The sequence below is a fragment of the Aptenodytes patagonicus genome, chromosome 1, assembly GCF_965638725.1.
Source record: "Aptenodytes patagonicus chromosome 1, bAptPat1.pri.cur, whole genome shotgun sequence".
NCBI classification, from domain to species: Eukaryota; Metazoa; Chordata; class Aves; order Sphenisciformes; family Spheniscidae; genus Aptenodytes; species Aptenodytes patagonicus.
In genome coordinates, this window is record NC_134949.1 from 87,558,704 (window position 1) to 87,578,251 (window position 19,548).

The window sequence follows — 19,548 nt, forward strand, 5'->3', positions numbered from 1 at the left end:
GTCCTATCGTATTGTTATTCATGTGTATGGAGCACCTTCTGGTGGGTATCTGGTTAACTCTTATCTACAATCTTGGTCTTCTAGCTGAGTAATTTATCCTTATGCCTCATTTCCCACATAAATTCCATGACACTTTCAAAAACGAGGAACAGCTGTTCCTTCCCTCCCACTCCTCTCCAACTGCTCTTTCAGATCAGACCCTTCCTCCTGCTCAGTAGCTGATTTAGACTGTGGCACAGAAAAGACATGATTTTGCCCCGCAGTCTACCTTGACCCTCTTCTTGTTTATGAAATTAATTTCCCCCTCCCCTTCCATCAATATCTGGGATTGGTCCTTTGCCCAATTACCTTGACAGAAGACACTGTCTGCCTAGGACTTTTGAAACAAGCAGGTACTGACTTATGAACTTGCAGTCTAACATCATATTCCTGCTTTCTCAAAACTAAGCGTCAGGTGGTTTCAGTTTGTGATTGGATAGCATTCAGAGAGCATCCACATAACACAGGTTGTCTTCTTCCATTTAGATTCTCAAGCTAAAGCCATCCATTTCCATACAGTATATTTGAATTCATCAGATGAAATGCTAAATGACCTCTGTTGATGAAGTATGTGTTTTTAAGCCTTATTTCCCATAACTTAAAAAAACATTTAAAAAAATTAAAAATACATTAATGAAAAGTGTTCATATCCATATCTAACGAGAATCTACATTTTTTAATATTTTCCCTAAAGAGATTTAGGAAAACATCCAGAAGAAAAAAAAATTCCTAAAGAAATTGTTTCAATAAATGAGCAGATTTTAAAGTAAGGAACAGCTTGTGTGACACAGACAACTGTGTCTGGAAGTGTTTCCTAACATCCAGTCCAATGGTCAGCATCCGTAAAGCCTAATTAACACTTGTTATTCTTGCTCAATTTGATGCTGACTCATCCCACTAAAATTATTAAAAATCACCAGCTTAGTTAAGCAGAAATCAAGAGGCAGAGCTAATGTTCTTTTTTGTTAAAATCAAAAAGGGAAGATTTGGAAGGTGAAATAATATATTTTATTAATAAAATGGACAAGCTTTTAGGTACATAGCACTTCTGCAGGAAATTAAAGGATCTAAATTCTCAAATTCAGGTTTTAAAAAATTGCCTCTCCCTGCAAAGCTTGTTCCACTAACATCCCTAGACCATTACAGCTAAACAATGCTTCCAGTATTATCAAAGAAGAACTCCCACCACATGAAACCTTGCTGGCACTTCTTTTTAATCCCTTTCATATTCAAAATACTTTTGTCTTGGCATGATGAGGTGATCAACTTTTATTTAAAAAAAAAGCATAATCGTCATGAAAGTATTTTCTAACATGTCCTTTTATAATCAAAACCATCTAAGGTACATGTGAACTTACATATTTTCCACAGAACCTTTCTCGTACGTTATTCTATTGGTTAAAGATCATTTATGTCATCATCATCTGGCACTGCGACTTCATGAAAATTTTACCAAAAGCTCCTGGTGCCAAAAAAAAGCCCAATCTTTAAATGATATTCCAATCATGGTATCACAACTCCTTATGAGCTTTTACACAGTTAACTTAACTATTTAGTTACATTAAGGTATGCCTTTGCTTTCTTCCATGTCCTTATTTCATTACAATAAAACTAGCCTTTCAAAGGCATCATTTCAACAGATGTATTTCTAAAATTACCCATAGGTTCAATAGGAGGATCTGTGAATGTGTGGAATAAAGAGAGAGCAAACTCCATCATAGAAAATTTTTGATAAAGGGGAAGTCTCTGAGTAACCCAGGGAAAGAGGAGGTTGGATGCGAGGCCTGTATGAGATGTTCTTTGACATAGGAGAAAGGTCTTCCTTGTGGCCTCAACAGCTTGGCCTTCTACACTTCGTGCTTTGGTGGAGACCTTTTTTCAGCGGCACATACCATCTTTTTGGGCAGAGTTACATTCAAGGGCTGGACTACATACAGGGGAAACAATAAAGCTGGAAAAAAATAGTGGTGACGTCCTTTGAATTCTCCTTTTCACTAGTAACTTTCACACAAAAGGAGGCATATGGTAATAATTTTGCTAACATTCAAACTTAGAAACATTAGCCAGAATCAAAATGTCTTTCAGGAGAACTAGAGGAAGAGTTGGTAGGTAATTTGCCAGAGCAACACACAAACCTGAGACTGATCAGTTCTGAATGGGAAAGTACAAGTGGATTTTATAGGACAGCAAGGAAACAGGATAAATGTCTCCTTGTTCTACATTTTTACAAAGCAACAGGCTTGGCCCTGGTGACAAGAAACTTCGGAGTGTGGTGTCTGTGCCTTACAGCTAGCAGAAGACAAAAAGAGATCCGTGTACCATATGAATATACAATCTGATGGAGAAGTGAGTTTCTTCCAAATGAGATACCACTGGTTGTCCTTTACCTGGTGGAAGGGTGCGGAATTCCTGCTCCGGGGAGTAGGGCCCAGGCCCGAGGGGTGTGATGGATCTCACACGAAGCAGGTAGGCTGTGTCTGGCTGCAGGTCTGTCAGAGTGACATTTGGCTCAAGAAGGTGCTTCACTGTGTAACGTGCCTCCTCTCCCTGCAGAAATCAAACAGGGTCAAGTAACAAATACATGTTGAACAGAGAGGACGCTTCCACCACTTTGGGTGAAAGGGGGAAGAACAAATAAGGCAGGCCTCACCTTCTCAAAGAACATGACCTCATACTCCACCGAAGTCCGGCTGCGCTGCCGTGGGGCAAGCCAAGAAACAGAAAGACTACTGTCATCTCTTTGTGTCAGAATAAACTGGGATACTGTCACCGGAGCTGCAGGGGAGAGAACAGAGAACATCAGGAAGAAATACAAACATAATGCAAACTAGGCCCTCTCTCCAACAGAAGCTCTATCTTTCCTTCTCTGGTCATACCATGCAACTGGAACTGACGCTCATTGCCACTGCCACTCCCTCATCTTTCTCTTCTGTGGTGAAAGGGAAATGAGGTCTCAGGTTGTAATTAATTGCTTTCCATGAATAGTATGCTTCTACCCCAACAACAGAAGCATAACTTTGGCCCTCAAAACAAAATCAGTGTTCCAAGAAATTACATTTAATCCAGCACTGCACTGAAAGTATTCAATTTGAAATAAGAATGTTAGGATTTTATGCTCTTACAGCAGCAGTAACACAACTATCCTATGTGATTTATGAATGCAGCTCCATTTCATAGGTGTACAGTGAAATTCAATGCTCAAAATCTCTCAGCTGACTGCAAATGCATGCTGTTCATGAATAAAAAGATAACTCTCAACAGTCTGCAGGGACTGAAGAGTCAAGCCTGGTTCTCTCTTTGTCCTTCATCATCACCAGGAAGTGATGAGGCGAGCCAAAAGTAGCTCTGCTTTTCTAGTTCAGAGTTGTGCTGCCCCCGCATAGCGTCAGGAAGAAAAGTCGTATTTTGTCACTAAATCAGAACTTGGGGAAAGCACCAAGGGCTGCTGAGCACTGCGATGTCACTTTTCTATAATCACATTTCACAAGACTCTGAAAAGTATTCACAGGGCAGCCAAACTAGCCAGCTTGAAGCTAAACTACAGAAATGTGTCAAGAACTTGCATGTTTTTAACATCCTCATTTCTCCATGCTTTCAAAGCTTTTTTTTTTTCAGTTACAGCAGGGTTTCTGTTGTGTTTGGTTGGATTTTTTGCAATATCTGAGTCACGGGAAATATTTCATGCCACAGTCCCTGTTCTTCCTGTCACACAGGTCTACACTAGTGTATGACAGGGAGGGCTTCATCCTCCTCACCTCTGTTAAGTCCTTGGTGGATTCATAGCTCTTGGTGGGTAATGATTACTGCTGCTTTGCCTTGCAAGGAATATGACTGATGGACTTTACATGGCAGAGGCAGAGGTACCTGAGTCCTTATCATACCATACCAACACATGTGGCAGACAGAAGGAGAAGATGGAGAAAGCTTAAACATTCACAGAGATTCCTCTTCCTTTTCCTGATGAGCAGGAAGAACTTCTCTCTGCTTCTGCTAACCTGCATGTCCAACTGCGACCCAGAGAGTTGGAGCAGTTCTCTGTGGAGCAGGTCCCATTCCTGAGACACCATTATGGGCTTCCACAGCAAATGTGTAGTTGGTGTAAGCTTCTAGGCCATCCACATCCACAGCAGGTTTAGTGAGACCAGAAGCACTGGGGGAGAATACCACACCAGCCTCACACGGCTCACACGACAGGAAATGGCAGCGCTGACAGAAGACTGTGTAAGTCAGGTCCTTTCGCCCACCGTGGTCGCTGGGTGGCTGCCACCACAGACTCAGCTGCGTGCCAATAAGGGAGAAGCTGACATTGCGGGGAGCTGAGGGGGGGCCTACAAGAAGCATGAAAGAAAGTATTAGATCCAGCTATTAATAACCAAAGTTCTGTGGCAGTTTCCCATCTGCTGATGCATTTCAAATGGAGCTCTCTGTCCCCCCAGCCTCTCCCTCTCCAATCTCTCATCCCCATTTCCCAATGTTTTGCTTCCTCCCATCTCCTTGTTCATAGAATCACAGAATGGTTTGGATTGGAAGGGACCTTTAAAGATCATCTAGTCCAACCGCCCTGCCATAAGCAGGGACATCTTTCAGTAGATCAGGTTGCTCAAAGCCCCATCCAGCCTGAACACTTCCAAACACGGGGCATCCACAACTTCTCTGGGCAACCTGCTCCAGTGTCCCATCACCCTTATCGTAAAAAATTTTTTCCGTATGTCTCATCTAAATCTACTCTTTTTCAGTTTAAAACCATTGCCCCTTGTCCTGTCACTACAGGCCCTGGTAAAAAGTCTTTCTCCATGTTTCTTATATGCCCCCTTTAAGTATCGAAAGGCGGCAGTAAGATCCCCCCGGAGCCTTCTCTTCTCCAGGCTGAACAACCCCAGCTCTCTCAGCCTTTCTTCATTAGGAGGTGTGTTCCAGCCCTCTGATCATTTTTGTGGCCCTCTTCTGGACTCACTTTAACAGGTCCATGTCTCTTTTTTACTGGGGACCCCAGTACTCCAGGTGGGGTCTCACGAGAGCAGAGTAGAAGGAGAAAATCACATCCCTTGACCTGCTGGCCATGCTTCTTTTTATGCAGCCCAGGATATGATTGGCTTTCTAGGCTGCAAGCACACATGGCCAGCTCATGTCCAATTTTTCGCCCACCACTATCCCTAAATTCTTCTCTGTAGGGCTTCTCTCAATAAGTTCATCCCCCAGTCTGTATAGATATTGTTCTTTCTTTCTATCTGCGACTCACGGGTGCAAGCAATGTTCTGGCCCTCCGAAGGTGCTCGGTAGAAGCCTGCATTGCAGGAACAAGACGTAGCCCCTGACTCATTGGACAAGCTGTTGGGGGGGCACTTCAGGCAGCGTTTAGTTTCCAGGGAATGACGGTAGAATCCTCGCTGGCAGGCTGTGAAGAGACAAACAAGTCAACATAAGATCAAAAAGAAACCACCTGCCAGTTTTGTTTGGCTTCTTGAACACTCCTTTATCTGCTTGCTTTCCTTCCATTTTCTTAGCTCACAGAAATATTTAGGTTGGAAGGGACCCCTGGAGGTCACCTAGACCAATCATCTTCTCAGAGCAGATAGAGAAGAGATGCAAACTCAAGGTAGGATCAATGTTATGATAGGACTTGTAGACTGAAGAAGGGGGATCTCATTCCTCATGGATACTGTATGAAAACAGAAGCTGGTCAACCTCAGAGATTTCTTTCAACATAAACCCAGACTGGTCCCCACCTTGCCCTTCAAGCTTTCCACACCATAAAGAAGAGCTGTAAATACTAGCTCCAAGTCCTTGTACTTCTCAGAGTCCTCTGCTTGCTGACTTCATATGGGAAAGTCAGCGGGCTTTTTAGCAGAAGCATCTTTTCTGATTTCAAGTGTTGTACCAGAGCACCACCTAGCAGGGCCCTGGGGAATATCTAGATAACTATCAGTTCGCCTAACAGCATTGAGTGTAACTGGCTATGGAGCCACCACAGTCTGCAAGAGAACAGGTGCCACATGCTTTCTATTTCCAGTGCTACAAAAATAAGCAGCCGCATCTTGCTCTAAGTATAACATCTGACACTCTGTTTTTGCTGCATTACTATCAGCTTGATCTACAGGAGCACTGGTCTGTCTACTAGTTATCTCAAGGTCAATGCTTCACCTCTATAGGTGTGTAGCAAGGAGAAAATGAGTGAGGGAGGCTGAAGTAACCTGTGAATTTAATGGTTTACCAGCCTGTGCTAAATGAATCTATCAAATGTTCTTAAACTAAAGAAACAAACAACCTATCACTAATCAAATGGTTGAGGAATGCATACACTAATTTTCTGCCACAGCTACCACCTTGCATTTAACTTGAGCATTGAGGGAATGACCCTTTTCATATTGCACTATAAAAGCAACAATGTCCTGTGTAATCCCTCAGGAGATCCCAATGGAGAACATCCCAAAGCCATCTGTGCAGGAGCCTGACACAAATGGCTTACTGTGGTGGAACATAGCATAGGAAAGATCCTTTATCCAGAAGACAAAAAACAACCCAGCCACTCCTACTATGTGACACAAAGGAACACCTGAGGGACCTAAAAAAATTTCCACTAACAAAGGCCAAACAAGACTCCTCACCATCAGTCTCAGGAAGAGTCATTATCCTCACTGTACGTTGAGATCTCTCTCTAGATTGTCATCAGAGAAGTGGCTTCACCTCATTCCTATTGGTCCCCCTTCTTGCCCTGGGATGGCAGGCAGACTGTCCCATTAACACTGGATGATGTTAGCTGGCCTACCAGTTGCACAGTAATACCATCACACAACCATTTGAGGATACTATTACAGTACACAGGCCAAAAGGATTTGTAGCAGTTAAGCCTAAAAAGCACAGAAAGGAGAAATAATCACAAGAAGTAGGAGCAACCAGCACCTTCCAATTTTGGGAAATAACAGAACCATTCAGGAACGAGTCTGTCATTCTGAGCTACAATCATACAACTATGTGGTCAATGATAGCAAAGGCTGTTGAAAGAATTACAAGGCTCAAGTATTGATTGTCATCAGCCCAAAGAGATTCCATTTATATTCAAGATCAAATCATCTCTTTCAGAAATAGGCAAGAAGAAGAAAAGTTACTTGGATCTCTAGGCTGCTCATGACTGAGAGCACTTCTACATGCGGGAGTGAGGATGAAAGCTTTGTGGCCTCCTGCCATTTTGCTCCAGCATAAGATTTCAAAATTCCTGACACTAGATCAGTTTGGGTCAGGAGAGCTTTGACAGCAACATAAAAAATAAACAAAGCGCAGCGCCACAGACCTGTATAACACAGAGGTTCTGATGTTCCGTGGACAATACTACCTGCCATATATATGGGATGACATACACACCCTCTTATCAGGCTGAGACAGTCAGCAAGTAAATTAAGGAAATTTGGATTTGAGGACTCAAGAACAGTTAGGTCTGACCCCGAGAGAGCCTCTCTTAGGCTTCTGTTTCTCCGGACTAAGCTCCAATGCCGCTCCAGCCCACAGTCCACACCTGCTGCCTGGTCTCCGGTCTCCACTTTACTCACCAGTCTCCGGTCTCCACTTTACTCACCAGAGGTGCTGAGACCCTTCAAGCAGGTGAGCTGCCTTGCAGGGAGACAGCATGCCTCATAGGGAGAGGGAGTGCAGGGAGGGAACTGCACGGGGGACATGTGGGCGAAGGGACAAACCCAGGAGGTAATCGGGCAGGCACCAGCTGGCCGGACCAAGTCACATCACCTGAGGCTGTGTCTAGACCAGTAAACTAAAGGGAGGTGCAGGCAGGAGCAAAGGCACCCAGCTGCCTGCACGACCCAGACGCCAGCACGGCCCCAGCCCCAGGCCCGGGCCCGCTGGGAGGGACGGGGCGCAGCGCGGGGGCAGCTCCCGCGGGCAGCAGGCATGAGGCCATCCAGTCTCGGGCCGGCGGGCCACACAAGCCCAGGCCAGCCCCGACCGGCGCCCTGGGAGCGGCGCGCACAGCACAGCCCCGCAGCCAGGGAGAGCCGCCGGGCCCCGAGAGGGAGCGGCCCCGGCGCCTCAGGGCGGAGCCCCCGGCCCCGGCCGCCAGGACCCGCCCCGCCGCCCCCGGGCCGCGGCCGCCGCCTGACCGCACGAGGCGCTGCGGTGGCGGCGCCCGGCGCCTCGGCTCCCCCGCCGCGGCAACCAGGGCCCACGCACCCGCCGTGCCCGCACCGGCCGGCAGGCGGCTGCACAGCACCGACGAGGCGCCCCGGGGACGGCAGCCGCGGTGCCCGGCCCCGCCCCGCCCCGCCCCGGAGGCGGTGCGAAGCCTCCCCCGGACCGCCCGGCGGGTCCGGCGGCAGCAGGCACCGGCGGACCGCCGCCCGGGCCTGCCGCGTGAGGGGGCGAGGAGGCGCTGTCCGGCGGGCCGTGGAGCCTGTCTCCCATCGCTGCCTGCCTCCCTTCCCTGGAGATCTTGGGGTCCCTGGGCAGAAGCAGATGAGCGGCTGCCCTCGGCTCCCGCCGGAGTGCACCCGGCAGAGGAGGTGCGCAGCCCGCAGTCTCGGCTCCCGCCAAGCCCCTCTGGCCCCCGGCACCTGGTTTCCCCGGCCCTTAGGCAGCCGCTCCAGGCGACGAGATGGGAAAAACAGGCCTGGGAAAGGGCCTGCTCAGCACTGCTTGCCAGGCACCGGAGGGCAGAGAGGATAGCTGGGGCCCTCCCTTCATTCCTTATTCCTACAGGTGCTCATCGGGAGACTGCCCGCAAACACTGGGCAGCCTGTAGTTGCCAGACCTGAGCTGACGGGGAGCTCGGCTCGCCTGCCACCCTGCAGAGCCCATCAAAGAACCAAAACACAGGCCAGGGGCACAGCCAGCCTTTGTGTCACGGTAAATTACGTACTTGAGGAAGTTAATCACGGAGCTCTGGGTTTATCGGCAACAAAGTCTGCAATGCTACGAAAGGCTGAGATACAATGCTCTGGGCAGGCACAGTTTTTCTGGGATCGTGGGATGGCTGAGCCATTATGTACCCAGCAGAGCTTTATATGGCTGGGAATTCACTGAGAGGTTGAGTGAACTAGTTCAGAACCTCGACCTCCAGCTTTCTGTTGCCTCCTGTCCTGTTACAGAGGGCAGGTTCCCCTCCCTGATACAAAGCAAGGGTTGTAGTTCAGCTTTCCTTTTTTTTTGGTTTCTAATTAAGGCAAAACTCAGAACCAGAAGACACTGCCAGCAGGTCTTCCTCCATCCTGTCCCCCTTTACATGTTTGAAGGAGAAGTCCTTCATCTTCTGAGGACAAAGTAGAAGCTGTGACCTCAGTCTTTATCCTGAGCTGGATTGTTCCCAGTCCTTTGCACGATGCCTGGTCTTTTCTGTTGAGGGAGAGGACCCCAAGATATCCCCCAGCAGGCAACCTACCTTCACCACCTCCTCTGATCCTCCAATAAGAACACTGCTCTGAACATGAAGTATCTTTCTCTACCCCTGCTAGGTTCTCCCCTCTTCCCTTCCTCTACTGAGAGACCTCCCCAGTCCCTACTGATCCTACAGAAGACGCTTCTGGCTGCAGCTGTACTTGGGCGGAGTGGGATGAAAGCACAGATGTAGAATGAACCTGTGCTGCGATAGCAGTCAGGGCTTGTCCAGGCATGACAGCTTCCCTGCCCCTTCCCAGGGGAGTGCTCTCAGGAGGGCGGGGAGAGCTCTGTAGCACCTAAGTGGAAAAACTGGCTGAGCTATGCAAGGAGAAGGGATTGCTTGAGAAGGGAAAGGATCTTGTGCTTCAACCTTCACCAGCTCCCCAAGCGAAATGAGCAGCAAGCAATGGGAATTCACAGGCAGGGGCACCAGATCCTTGTAGCAGAGCAATGGCAGAACAAAGCAGAGAGACAGGGCACCTGCTGACCCTGAGAGCAGTGCATGCATTCCTTTTTCTATATGCCTTAGCCTTGTGCCATATGGCTTTGACAAGAAGAGCAGAGATGTGTTGTCTTTTACCTCCCTCCCTGCAGTAATACATAGCCCCCAAAACACCACACATATCCTCTCCCCTGACAAATACACAAAGTTGCCCTAAGAAGCTGGATCTTGTCCCTTCTGTGGCAAAGGGAGAGCCCTGCACTGCTTGCTCCAACAACCCTGGCTCGCTCTGTGGCTCCAGTACCCCAGTGACTCCTATGCCTGCTAATTGCTCTTCCTCAGAAATGAGCCAGGCACCGACGGTATTGTGCAATGTGCTTTACATGGTTTCCCATGGCAGAAGAGCCATCCCAGTCCAAGCAGAAGGGGACACAGAGGAGAAACTTGTCCCCCTCTGACTCTCGGCTTTCTAGTCACGGGACAAATACACTGTTCCATGCATCTGACCCGTCTGCCCTGAGAGAACAAAGCTGCCATTTAAGGGTTGGGAACCAGTTGTTGAGTGAGTCAGTGTCAATCACACAGTTACAGGTCGCAGAAACTAGCTCCGGAGCTGAAGGCTCCTGGATGAAGCCCAAGAGGGAGTGGAGAGGTGTGTGCAGGTCTTGCACCTGACACATGAGGAGAAAAATCACAATTGAAAAAGAGAAGCTAAGGAGGGGAGAAAAGGTATAAGATACACCTGGCAGGCAAGAGAGAGGTAGACCACACTAACTCCCCTGATCCCACTTTATGCTTACAGATGCTCTGATCTCTAGCTCCCTGGAACCTCTCCCATGGCCTACAGCCAGTGTCTGTCTGCATACTCACCTACACAGCTCCCATCGACTTCCTCAAACCCCACAGCACAAAGGCATCGGCCCATTGGTACCAGCCACTCCCCGTCAGTGCTGCAGTGCATCCTGGGGGGAGAGCCCGCTTCTTCAGCTGCATACTCCACACAGACCCCGGACACTTCTGTCAGCCCCTCTGAACCTGCTAGTGTCTCTGGAAAATGGGCCAGGCCCCGCACTGCCTCTGGGCAAGTCTTGTAATACACTCGGACAGACACCATCGCTACGCAAGCCCCAGAGTTCTGGAAAGCCAAGTAGAAGCCCCGGCGAGACAGCTTCCCAATGGGGCACACTTCTGTGTTCAGCTGCATAGCGCCCGATTCAATGTCTCTGCTTGTGAAACTTCGATCTGCTGCCACAGTGTTGAGCTAAGCGAAAGAGAAAAAGACAACAGAGTTAACACCTGAGCAGGCAGCAGCAGGTAAGATACCCATGCCTCAAACTTCTTTTACACTAAGGCCTTTTAGAGGCTGTATGGTCAACTGTTTCTAATGCCAGTGCACTGCATGCTTTCTTTGCACATGGAGGAAGTCTTAACGACAGGATCCGCGTCCTTTCTTGTCTCCATACTTTCCAGCATCTCCTTTCAACTCCTTAGCAGTCATTCACTGGTCTTATATAGTACACTGTGTTCTGGGTCTCTGATCTCAGAGGTCTTTAGGAACTGCCCCTAAAGGAGCAAATCTCTCTTCTGTGATATTCTTTGTTTGCAAATTGTATGCAGTAAAATCACAACAATGCTTAGAGTTGTGGTTTTAAATTGAGCACTGAATTACCACCACCTGTTTCTAGGCTGTACTTGAAGCAGATCAGATCATCTACTGCAAGGTGCTTCTCATGCAGCACTCAACATATTTCAGCACTGTAGATACTCGGGTGAAAACTGCTCCCACGCTCTTACGTTCCCACTGCCTCAGCAAACAAAGGATGAGAGAGAGAGATGCTGTCAATGCTTGGGCAAATGGGAAAGGCCTCCATGACATCATGTGATATGGAAGAGCCGGACTGCAGGTGGGGTGGCCTTTCTTCTCAGAGAGCCTGATGGTGGGGTGGCCTTTCTTCTCAGAGAGAGAGCCTGATAACCGATCCTCTCCTCCGCAGGCCCCTCCCCATTACGTGACACCACCCGCTCTGTGTAGTTGGATGGCAGATGAAAGGATCTGCACAGCAGCTGCATCTGGCAGTGGGATCCTAAGGCAGCTTTAGGAGTTGCGGAGGTATCGCACAAATTCACCTGGTAGGTCCCAGCTGCAGGGGAGGTAGAGGAGCACTGAGGAGGGAGGGGAATCTGTTACCTGAGTCCTGCTCTGCCTGTGGTGGCCTTTACCATTTTTTGTTTTCATCACATGCCATTTAAACTGCAGAGGAAAGGGCAGTCAAATAATTTAGGTCTGTGGCTTCTTTTAGGACAGAACTGGGTTATAGAAGTCCCCTTACAAAACATCTGAGGTTCCCTGTTCTGCAATTCAAATGTTTCCATAGCAAGAGGGCACTATGTTGGGGGAAACAGCAGTTAAAATATAGCAGTGCTAAATACTTTCACACAAGGAAGAATTTCATTATAGCAAGCTATCACCTCCAGTTTTAGAAAAAAAAAAAGACCCTGTATCTCATAACAATCAAAGTAAATGATCAGGAGCACAGAGACCTGAACTGGATTCTGTTCTTCACTTGGTCTAATCTTGCTTTGTTACCTAAGGCAAGTCAAATTCCTTTGGTCTCTGCTTTTCTATTTCTATTTCTAAAAATTGGCATAACCATCTAGCACTGTTATAGCCCTTTTGAATCCTTACCTACGTGATGTCCAGCTAAATAAGTGCTTAGGCAGAATGGAGGGCTGATCTCATTTGAAAACTCCTGTGCCTCCTGTGGCAATGACTGCTCTGAGCATCACAGAAGGCACTGGGGGCAAAGTTTATTCTAAGGACAACACTTACTATCCATGCCCCTCCCTAGATGCTGGTTCTCCTGGCCTCCCCCAGCCAGCAAGACACACCTAGTTTAAGCTGAAAGATATGACTAGTTTAAGCAGAAAGATATGACTCAGCCTTCACCCCCAACGCTACAGACCTTGATGAACAGCGGGCGGCGGAACTGGATCCCGACATCTTGTTCAGACTCCATGTAATAGAGATTGAAGGTCTCTTTGCAGGTCACCACTTCACCTTTGAAGCTCTTGCAGTCCCTCACAGTAAACTTTAGCTCCACATAAATGCGGGAGGCTGCCTCACCCCGATAAATCCAGTTGGTGCGAAGCCAGTGATCAGTGTCACCCTCGGAAAGCACACTGCAGTCCTGGTACATATAGACCGGGGTACCATTTATCATCTGCTGCACTTCACTCCACTGCTCCCAGGGTAGAAGAAAACACACATTGTTAGACAGATGTGAGAAACAAGTTTCGCTTCAAATATGACAAAATCTAGCCTAAAAGATCCATTCCCATATAGCATTCAGGGCTCAAAGCCTGGCTAGCTAAGTCTCTTACACTGAGCAAAAGCTGCATCTGATCTAGAGCCCCATATCTGCCTAAACTCTTTTACATAGAGAGCAAAGAGGATACTGTAATTAGGATCTGACTTATGACAAATTGAAGGGAACAACAGTGCATGGACACTTGCACATCACCTTCATCCCACCTCAGTTCCAATCTACTTCATACGCTGTCGTATCTTAGATTGTGAAAAAGACCCACTACTCCCATGTATTGGCCACTTCTCTCTGCCACTGTCTACATTCAAAGTGTACAGTAGGACATACCAGATCAGGACTATTATCTACCCCTGCACTTTGGGGTAAGAGAAAAGATGGCCCGACACAATGGGAAGGTCAGTTGCAGAAGGACTGTGCTAGAGCAAGCACTCATTAATTTGGAGTTCACGCTTCTTTAAGTGTGATATTTTGCAAACCCTAATTTAACTATTAAAACTCAGTTGATTTTCCTGACTTCATACTAGGTTCTGCTTCTTCCCCAGGCAAATAATGGCTGAGAGGAGGACATGGGCCCAGCTGGTTATATGACCTCACTGATACTATTTGTATGAATCCAGTAGGGTTTGATATGTATTTTAACGTACACTTTTGCTGAATTTTATGTGGTTCTAGTTTTGTTTCCTCACCACAGGTCAGATACAAAATGCAAAGAATATTCACTTTTGAGTAAGTCGCACATGAGAACTGAAAACTTGGAAAGCAAGGTTTTGTCCACAGGGAAAATAACTTAGAATCTTTTTCCACCCGTGCTAAGACTGCCTTTCTCATTACACTTTAAATGTTTAATCAAATTAAATTGAAACAAGTGCCCACATAGGTATTGGCACAAGTTTAAGCATCTTGGTTTTAAATCACACCCCAGGTTAAGATGCAATTTAAAAAAGGCCTCGGTCTCTATATTACTCTAGGCTTGTCAAGTCTCATGGGCTGAGCGTGAGACTCGCACGTTTCTCCAGCACCACCACCTCCTGTCCTCACAGCAGAACCCTGCAGCCTCTCTCCTAACTTCTGATCCCACAGAGCGGGTCACTCTGCTAGTGTAATGTAAGATATTACAGACCCACAGAGTGCCAAAGGAGGCTCTGCTTCTATGCCATGACTTAGAGCATACCTCCTATGCAGCAGCACTCTGAAAACTACCAGAGTGCTTTCTCCACACTAGCAAGCCCTGCTGATAGCATAAGCTCGTATCTGGCTGATTTCAGCCATTTGCCTAAGTGCATACTAGTGGTCTCCTCCCAGGAAGTTCTGTGGATGGTATCTATGTGTCCCTTCTTGTTTCCTTTTTCTCCATGTAATTAATCTCCAGTGTTACCCCACCCTCTTAATCTGATCCTGGCATATACCTGCACCACACAGGATTTACACTTACTTCACTTACTGGAGGTCAAAGGATTTAGGATAGCAAGAGAGAGAAACAGACTGATCAGTCTCAATTGATCAACCAGAAGGGGCAATCACTTAATCACCCCTTGCACTATTGCATTGAAAAACTTATGGAAAATGCTACAGAACTGAACTTAGAACACATCCTGAAGTATATTGAAATAGAAGAAAAGAAGTTAGAAAGCAGAATAAGAGCAAAGTAGCATTCATAAGAAACTGCCAATGTTAGGACTGGCTTTTAGAAGCATTTTTCCATGGGTGTCTGCCTCCACCAAGCTGATGGGAAATGCATAATTGCATTTGAAGGCTGAGAGTTAGACAAGTTTCCATTAGCAGTTTATTCTAAGGTAATGCCACAGACATGTCTCACCAAAAGACATAAGCTGTTGTGATGCATGTCCTGAATATACCATTTTCAAAACTTAAGTGATAACTTAACCAAAATTTCATTTTCAATAGTGACAACTCTAGCAGAAAAATTTCCTTTAAACTCTACTGCTGGAAAACATCCAACTGCTCACTCCTGTATTTCTTAGCTCACCTCAGCCCAGCTTCTTCCAGACTGAGCTCTTCAGGGCAAAGATGCTTAGCACTGACTATTGCACAGTTTCATATGCAGAGTGGTGCAAAGAAAAAACAAGGGAGTCAGACTTGGTTTTTCTAGACTCTACTGCTGATGGGTAAAGGAAGTAAAATGAGGGTATTATTTATGCTAACAATACAGAACTATTGTTAAATGTGCTTCTGACTTCTTTTCATTATTCAGTGAAGCTTTTAAATTCAAAGTAGTAGAGGAAAACTGTTACATACAAGACATAATGAAAGGGTGATGAGTCCAGAAGTTGCTAGGCAACTGTCTCACATCCTCAAAGAATCTGCTGCAAAATCAAAATGTATGCCTCAGATTTTTAATCTAATGTTCTTAATGAACAGGTGTGGTAAAGTCTGGCTCAATCAATGTGAATTACTTGGCTCTAGAGTTTGTCTGCCAATGACATTGAATCCACCTCCTCTGATAATATAACTTTTTACCCATTTCATTCCAGAACTGTATCCTTACTCCAGTCATCAGTTTGGCCGCAGGATGGGAAACATTCTTCTAGGAGAAGTGGCGGTCAGTGCGAGTCAGACTTCCTCATTTTAGCAGTAAGTGAAGTGTGATTTTATGATGCTACAGAAAACTTTCTCATGAGATTCAAAATCATAGAAAGACTTAGGTTGGAAAGGACCCTTGGAGATCATCTAGTCCAATTCCCTGCTCCAAGCAACCTAAAGAGTTGCTTTGAACTCTTTAAATTTTATTCTTTAAAACTCCTTTTAAACTCTTTTAAATTTAAATTCTTGTTTAAGTTTAAACTGTCTTTAAACTAGTCTTTAAACTTTTAAAACCTTTTAAAATTCTTAAAAAGTTGCTAAGAAAACAAAAGCCAATGCATTCAGGAGAGGGCCATAAATTAGTAGCTTAACTTTCTAAAAAGTCTAAGGATGTAGCTATTGGATTTGAGAACAAAAGGGTGTTCTGTACTTCTCAGGAACCCATATACTAACACGGGCACTTAGTTCCAGAGATTTGTTCTTGAAAGTCTTGGTCTGGTGGTATAATACAGAGCAAAATTATTCCAGCACAGCAATTAGTGTTAAGTGAATGAAAACCTCAAAGCAAAAGTACTATCTCAATAACCTCAGAACACTGCAAGTTTAGGAAAAAGGCAGGCAACTTTCCTCCCATTGCTAGGTTGGATTCATTTTAAAGAAAGCAGTGGTGGAGACGAGCAGTCTTTATGAAGGCCATTCAGAATGACTTGAATGACAATCTGGAAGGGCACCAGTAGACATTTGTAGTAAACAGTATTGGTTTGGTCTGCCTTGCGAGTAAAGATCCAAAGATAAGATAAGGTACATGCCTTTTAATATCTGCCTTGATCGACTCTGAATTGATTATACAGTTTGAAGCTCTGAAGCCTAAGGAAGGCTTACTCTGCTTTTTCTATAAATGAGCCTTCTCTAGGTTAGGTCTGTGTCAAGGAGCCTATCTAGGACAACCTGTGATTCCTCCATCCATCTGTGGGCTACTCTTACTTCCTACTTATACCATAAGGTATAAGATGGAAACAAACTGAGACAGTTCGTATGTCTTCTTGGAGTTACTGTCTCAGGCTCTGCAGACATCAATAAAGTGGTGTCTTTTGTTTTTAGTCTTTTTTATGTGGAAAAAAACACCCAACAAACTTTTTATGATGACAAATAAAAATTTCATCCTTGCTAATAAAGAGGTAGGCTACCAGTGACAGAGGCAGCAGACTGTGACAGTATTGCAAATCCTTAGGCTCAGACTAGAGTCAAAAGAGCTTGTGGCTCACAACAGTAATGCTGTCTCCATCTCCAGCTTGCCGGGGACTTGCCCTGTTTCCTTTCAGATAAGCCTGCCTGCTGTGATCTATAGTTCCTTTGCCTTCACATTAGCTCAGCACAGTGGCTTCCAATCTGTGGCCTGCAGACCCCTGGGGAAAGGCACAGTGATACTTTTAAGAGACTTACAGAAGGTAACAAGGCAAGCATCTTGCCAATAGGCTTAAAGTTACTAAGCTAAGATGCGTATCTCCACTGGAAAAGATAGGAGTCCACATACTGAAAACCAGTAACTTGTTTAACTTAGAGTTAGAGAGCTGGACTAAGATGGAGACACTGGCTGAGTTAGTATAGCCAGCTACAGTGTACCTATGCTTAGCAAGTGCATCTCTTTCCCATTTAATCTGCAACAGAATTCAGAGTGCTATTTTAATCCATGAAATCTCTTCTTGAAGAAAAATTGCAGGGCCCCAAAACAGCAATCCTTTTCAGCAACAGCACATCACTGGTGTCCCAAGCCTGAAACTACCTAGCAGAACACGCACCGCTGAATGGTTTCTATCTCCTTCCCCTGGCAGCACTTTTGCCTATGGAGTCTCTTTGACTTTTGTATGGTACATTTGCATGCTACCGTGACCAGAAAAACCTTCCTGGAATATATTCAGAGTTGAAGGCAGTTGTACATTACAGGTTCAGCTGTACTACGTTCTTAGCGTAGTGCCTCAGAGGAAAGACTGTGACAATAGAGACATCTTGCTGATACCTGCCGTGATATGATGAACAGCTTCTCTTCAGCTAAAATACATCTGACAAAAATCTGCCAGGAGGTACAGCTAGACCAGCCAGTCAAAAATAGCAGCACCACAGTGGTGTTCTGACAGTATTCCAGAATGAAGTCTCTCTGACCCTTCACTGAAAGTTTCTCAATACTCTTGCTAAGTTCTTTTGCTGGTGTGGAAGACAATTTAGATGACGATGATGAAAGAAGTGTGGTGACATCTAGACACTTAACTTCATGAGTCCTATAACTTTAGATCTGAGAACAGCAAAGAGGCTGCTTTTACTTCTTTGATCTTTTGGCAATGGTCAGGGAAGTTTGATTTCATCACATCATCATGGAGTCTTAGACAAAACTGAACATAGAAGTGATGTTTACTTGTCTACAGTATCTTTCTGGATGGGATGATATATTTTTTCCCCACAATGATCCATTGATTATTTTCAGGGAGGAGCAACTGCATTATGTAATTACTTGTCCTTTAGGGCACTAGCACACAGGTCTCCATCCCACCCATCTCCTTCCAATTTAACTTGTACTCGGGTTCTTATGGGAAGATAAGGTGCTCATGTGAGCCACAGAGCTCCAGCGTATTGATTACAGAACCTGTTTATCAAACCCAGGTTCTGCTGTCTCCTCATTCTCTGAACTGTCTGGCCACATTAAGGTCTTGCATGAAAACAGTTCTGATCACAACAGATGCTACTAGGTGAAGGATAATGGTAGTCTAGTCCAACATTTCACCTAGGTATTTTGGAACACTTGTTTCATATGTACGTATTTTGCTAACACCCACTAACAATATCAATAACTACAATAAGGACAGGAGTGGAAAATCAGATGGTGCATCTTAAGAGTTCAGAGTTCATGGCTAAAGTTGTATTACCAATAAAGCAAATGTTAGCTCTCATGTTATTTTTGCACTACATTGTACATTGCATAGAATCCATTGTAAATGGAAGTGATTTTTTTTTTTCTCAAGGCAAAGGGCTTTGTATGGTGTGAGTTATGGTTTTGTATGGTGTGCCAAGTATACTTCCAGTATGTACAGAGAACCTGGGAAATGAGTCTGATAGCAATGGGCAATATTTGCTTTGTTTGCCTAGGTTCCTTTTAAAGATGAGTGACAGGTCAGGTGGAATCCCACACAGGGACAGGGTAATTGTGCCTTTTCTTTGAGATGATCAAGCCTGCCAGGAGAAAAGAAGCTGCAGGAGATGGCAGCGTGAAAGTCACAGTGAGGAGCTGGCAGGCTCCAGGTCAAGCATAGGGAAGCCAGGAACTAAGGCTTTAGAAGCAATGAGAATAACCTTCCAAGAAATCAGAGGGAACAGGCACATTTTTCTGCTACTTTGCCTCTGAGATGGTAAGAATCACACTTCAAAGCATAGGTCTGTCCAGCAAGTCACAACAGGCAACAAAAGATATAAAGCCTTTCCCTTCTAACCTTCCTGCCTGCAAACTCACCAGTATTTTGGTTGGTATTATAATAAAAGTTGTTTTGTTTTTTACTTTAAATAGCCTGTTAGTCTTCTTGGAGGACCTTGCTACAGGCAGACTCATCTCAAAGCTCCAGCTGACTTGTGGTGCTTTTGTGTTGACGTGAGGAAGTTCAGTGAACCTTGTCCACTCATTCAACTGCTATAAAAGGGTGAATCAGCTTCCTGAAGCTGCTAGGCAACAGCGCTGTCATCGCTGTAGTCCCTGAGCAGCCATGGTGATGCATGTTATGGTTGTACAGCATCTTCGCTTTGGCTCAGAACGTGGTCTTTTCTGCCCTTCAGGTC

The 19,548-nt window shown here is 45.7% G+C and overlaps 1 protein-coding gene across 3 annotated transcripts in view; it reads right to left on the reverse strand.

Moving 5' to 3' along the window:
* Window positions 1-19,548, reverse strand: part of EPHA1 (EPH receptor A1) — a 35,394-nt gene that overhangs the window by 7,044 nt on the left and 8,802 nt on the right. For all 3 annotated transcript variants that reach the window (XM_076346840.1, XM_076346831.1, XM_076346848.1), the window contains 6 exons: window positions 12,826-13,101; window positions 10,733-11,123; window positions 5,279-5,434; window positions 4,035-4,367; window positions 2,690-2,814; window positions 2,427-2,586 (listed from right to left, as the gene is read on the reverse strand). In XM_076346840.1, coding sequence (XP_076202955.1) covers window positions 2,427-2,586; window positions 2,690-2,814; window positions 4,035-4,367; window positions 5,279-5,434; window positions 10,733-11,123; window positions 12,826-13,083 — 1,423 coding nt within the window. In that variant the 5' untranslated portion in view covers window positions 13,084-13,101. The remainder of the gene's footprint in view (window positions 1-2,426; window positions 2,587-2,689; window positions 2,815-4,034; window positions 4,368-5,278; window positions 5,435-10,732; window positions 11,124-12,825; window positions 13,102-19,548) is intronic.